The following is a 4,761-nucleotide window of genomic DNA, read 5'->3' on the forward strand; positions in this document are numbered from 1 at the left end:
CTACAGAGCCCCAAGTATTTCGGAAATCCGAGAGATAGACGAGAAAGGCGTACCCTCCAATCGGCCCAGCCCCCGAAGACACTCCCCCGCGTGGCCAACTGTGCGCCAGCATTTGCCAAGGAGATCTCCTTGCGACGAGGGTGGGATGGAATCTGTTCCCTCCTGGGGAAGGATGGATGCGCTCTTCCCGGGCGAGCCTACGCTGTTTGCCCACTTCCGGGCCGCGGCGCCCTACCCCACCTCCACACCTCTACTTTTTAACAATTCACCCAGCCCCCGGCCCAACGGCTAGCCTGGGGGGACCGCACACCGCCAAGCGCTGGAGGGAAGGAGGCCCGGGATCCAGTCCCGAGCTAGAGGAGCTAGAGAGGTCTGGAAACCCAGAAAGGATGGGCGCGGAAGGGACTGGGGAAGGCGCTGTTTCCTGGGATTGCGAATGACTCCCTCTCCCTGTCTCCCTGGAGCCACGGAGCCTAGAGGAGGCTGCAGCATCCTCCTCCCTCCCCCGCGCCCAGGACCTCGCGTCCCCCCTAATAGCCAAAGCCTAGCGCTTCCCGAACCACCCCCCTCACCTCCAGGCCTTGGGGCGGTCTCCTAGGCCTCCACCGGTCCACAGATTTTTGAAAAGGGGGTGGGGAGTCGAGAGAAAGTTGACCAGTCTTAACCTCAGACATCCTTCCTCCCACCCCCTTTCTTAGCACGAGGTAAATCAAACGCAACAAAGTGAAAGTCATCGAGTGTAGTGGCTTCAACAGCTTCTCAGGCTGAAGGAGCCACTCGTAGATTTGGGCCAGCGAGGGGGGCTTGCTCTCCTCGCCTTTGCGTTTCCCAAAGTCACTTTTCCTCCCGAAAGCCGGGACGCTGCTGCCCGGGGTTCAGACAGTGCGCGAAGCCAGGAGAGGGCGGGCGACCCTGGGCTTCAGGCCCACAGCTCGCAGGCCGCAGGCCGGACGCTCCCGCCCCGGCTCCAGGTCCCAGGCGCGGGGTCCAGCCTGTCAGTCGGTTGAGGCCGGTTCGGGGAGCCCCTCCAGCCCCCCACCCCCGGGCCCCTGGCCTCCCCGCCGCGAGAGGAAGCGCGGGCGGGAGCGCTACGCGCGGCCAGCCCGGCTCCTTGCCCGAGGCCTCTGGCCCGGCGCAGGGCAACAAAGTCAGACAAACCGGAGGGCTGGGCTTGTTTTTTTTTTTTTTTTAAACACAGGATTTTTATTAAAATTCTTATTTAAAAAATCGAAAGCTTTCAGCGCCCGGCGCTCTTGAGGAACTGCGCGGAACCGCTGAGCTCCAAGTTCCGGGGCTCAGGACCCGGAGGACAGGGCAGGGGGTTCCTGCCTACTCAGGTTTTCCTTTTTTATATTTGAGAAATGTTTGCACTGAACAAAATTAAAAAAAAACAAAAAACAAACAAACAAACACGAAAGCAGGGGTAACCCAAACATAACCGAACCAAACCAAACCAAACCAGAAAGAAAGGAGTTGGGCCCCGAGGGGGAACCGGCCGGTCCTGAAGGTCATTTTGGCAATAATCACCACCGATATTTACAACGAAAAGCGAAATCTGCCACCAGTTGTCAGAACGTTTACATGGCCATAAATATTTAGCATTTTCTTACTTTAAAAAAGGAAGAAATCCTCTATATTTTTAAAGTGTTCTCCACTTGCTTTAGAAGACGGCTGACGATATCGCTACTCACACAAACATATTTTACAAAATTCACGAAAGCGGGATGGGGGGATTGGTCTTTTTCTCGTTTTCAAGTGACGACATTAATGCTGGGACGGTTTGGTCCCCCCGGGGAGAGGCAAAGAAGCGAAGCTGAGCAAACATTCTGTAAACACGGCTTATAGTTCAGCCCTCTCCAAAGGTTCAAAAGGAGAGAGGGACGGGGGCAGAGCTGGGTGGATGGAATCTGCCACTCCAAGGAGACGCAGGCAACCTCCCGGCGCCTCCTCAATGGAGCCGAGAGTCAACTCGACTCCATAATAATAATTATAATAATAATAATAACCACCATAAGGACCGAGGCCTCCTCGCTGCCGCCGCCGCCGCCGCTGCCGCCGGGGTGGGGCCTGGGCCTGGGGCCGCAAGTCTCGGAGGGGCGGCGCTCACCAAGTCCACTGCTGGGCCTGGACCAGGGGGTGTGCTGTCGGGTACTGGGGGGTGCTGGCCGAGCTGTACTGGGCGTTGTACTGCATGTGCTGCAGTGACTGCGCGCTGTAGGCCGAAAAGGGGATGCCCGCCTGGAAGGTGGCGGCTGCCAGGTCCTGGGCTTTGAGCGCGTGGCACGGTTTGCCGTCCCTGACCAAGACCGGCACGGCCACCCGGCGCGGCGAGGGCAGGGGCGTCACCTCCATACCTTTCTCGGCCCGGGCGCGCTTCATCTTGTAGCGATGGTTCTGAAACCAGATCTTCACCTGCGTGGGCGTAAGGCGAATGAGGCTGGCCAGGTGCTCCCGCTCCGGCGCCGACAGGTACCGCTGCTGCCGGAAGCGCCGCTCCAGCTCGTAGGTTTGCGCCTTGGAGAAGAGCACCCGCCGCTTCCGCTTTTTGCCTGCGTCCCCCCCGCTGCCCGGTGTTTCCTTGTCATTGTCCGGTGACTCGTCGGCCGAGGGCTCTGGGGACTTGGAGCTTGAGTCCTGGGGGGGCGCGCCGGCTGCCAGCCCGTGCACTGGGGGAAGGGGAGGGGAAAAACAAGCGCGTCAGGCGCCTGGAGACCGCACGCCGCCAGTGCCAGACCCGAGCACCCCGATCCTCCGTGCGCCCCTGGCCCTCCGCGCCTGGCAGTTCAGCCCCGCTGCCTTCGCCGTGACCCCTGCCCTGCTTCACGCCTAACGGAGCCGTCGGGGCCTCCCAGGGTAAAGAGGAGAATCAGCAGGAATGGGGGCTGTTGTTTCGAGTTTCTAGGGGTTCGCTCAGGGTAGGTGCAAATTTGGGGGGGAGTGGCATGCGGAAGATCATCGCGGGTTAAGGGCTCTGGCCCCCTTAAGTGGTTTCCTCTCCGGAGAGACGTGGGCAGATTTTTAAAAGAAAAACCCCACAATCCCAGCATTGATCTACCGGGCCATTTAAGGCAGGTTTTAGGGGGTTTTCGTTTTTGCTTTAGGGCTTTCTCGACATCCCCCACACCGCACAAAGCGTCCTCTATGACTGCGCAGGGGACAGGGTGAGCTATTTATACCCGGGCCACCCGAAGCCGCCCCCACCCTCTACCCTTACCCAGACAAGGCTCTCTGGCTAGCTCCAGCGCGCCAGGCCAGTCCCTCCAGGCAGAGTCAGCGGTGAGGTGTGTGTGTGTGTGGGGGGGGGGGGGGGTCGGCTGGAGCCATCAGTCCCGGTAGACATGTGTAACCAGCCCTTGGGAGGCATTTCCCTTCTCCTTTCCCCTTAGATTCTCATGTTGCAAAAAATATCGGAGACCAAGTCTTTTGCCTGGACTAAGGGCGCTTGACAAGGAGGAAAGAGGGTGTCCTAAACAAGTGTTAAAAATCTTTCCAGGAACCCCGAGTGAGGGATCCGGGCTTACATGGCCTTTTCCCCCTTCACTGAAAGCGTCCAGCGCGGCCTACGGCCGCAGGGATGAAGCTGGCCACGGACTCTGCAGCCAAGTTTCGCTACTTACGGGAGTACTGGAGGCCCTCCGTGCTGGCCAGCCAGCGTGTGTACGGGTTGTCGCTGCTGTCGTAGAAGGGGTTCTTCAGGGGTAGGCTCTGCACCGCGTCCAGGGCGCCCTGCCCCAGCGGCCCGGCCCTCTTGGCCGGCTCGGGACCCTCGCTCTCTTCCTCCGGCCCTTCGGCCACGGAGCCCTCCTCATCGTTGGTGTCTGGCAGGTCTAAGATGTCCTTGACTGAAAACCCCGTCTTTGTGTTGGTCAGCGACATGGTTCGAGACCCCGCGATTTATGTCGCAAAGTTGTAGCTTCACTTGGTCAATTCGTGGCGCTCCCCAGCCCTGGCGGCCAAGGGGGGAGGGTTGGGGGGAGGGATTGGGGGAGGGGAGGGGGATGGGCTTTAATTATTGAGATTATTATTATTATTTTAAAAAGAAAGAAACACCGGGGAAGGGAAGGAAAAAGATAAAGCCCAACCCAGTGCCTCTGTAGTCTTTGAAAGCACGCGGAAACGGACGCAGGGAGCGGGCGGCCTGCGCGCCGAGCGCCGCGGGCCCGGCCTTAGTTTGTAACTCCAGGAGGGGTGCCAAGGCGGCGTCAGCTCCGGCTCCGGCGGACGCTCGGCGCGCGGTGGCGGCTGGTGGCGAGGAAAAAATGGGCCATTGCCCGAGCGATCAGTCCATATAAGGCTGGGCTCCACTCACGAACCTGGGGAGGGGGGTGAGGGGGAGAAAGAGAGGGAGGGAGGGAAAGAGAGGGAGGGAGGAGGAGCGAGAGAGGGAGAGAGAGAAGGGTGGAAAAAAAAGGGGAAGAGACATTAAAAACGCAAAGGTTGGCCACGTGTGGGCGGGTCTTGGGAGTCAAGTGGATGAAGACAGTATTTGCAGATGTGAAATTGTGGGTTTTGGGGAGCTCCGCGCGCCCAGCCAACTGCCCTCTAGAGCAAGATGAGAGGTGTAACGTGTCAATTAATTGCAAAGACGGGGCGAGGCTTTTTTTACCCAGTATTTACATACAAAGGACCACCGCGTCGCTCGCGAGTCCACACACTTGAAACGGCCGTTTTAACAAATTGCATCTTAAAAAGGGGGGGGGCGGAGGAGAGAAAACAAAACAGAAACCTAGAGGAGAGTAAAAAAATCTTCTTTAACATTCA

At 58.8% G+C, this 4,761-nt stretch overlaps 1 protein-coding gene across 1 annotated transcript; it reads right to left on the bottom strand.

Annotated features, from left to right (window-relative positions):
• Nucleotides 1–1,184: 1,184 nt before the first annotated feature.
• NKX2-2 (NK2 homeobox 2) lies at nucleotides 1,185–4,263 on the bottom strand. The gene is made up of 2 exons (XM_045529086.1): nucleotides 3,618–4,263; nucleotides 1,185–2,666 (listed from the first exon to the last, which is right to left on the bottom strand). Exons 1-2 carry the CDS (start codon nucleotides 3,874–3,876, stop codon nucleotides 2,104–2,106), a joined length of 822 nt encoding a protein of 273 aa, XP_045385042.1. The 5' UTR covers nucleotides 3,877–4,263; the 3' UTR covers nucleotides 1,185–2,103.
• Nucleotides 4,264–4,761: the final 498 nt, after the last annotated feature.

Source organism: Lemur catta, chromosome 17, assembly GCF_020740605.2.
Source record: "Lemur catta isolate mLemCat1 chromosome 17, mLemCat1.pri, whole genome shotgun sequence".
Lineage (NCBI taxonomy): Eukaryota > Metazoa > Chordata > Mammalia > Primates > Lemuridae > Lemur > Lemur catta.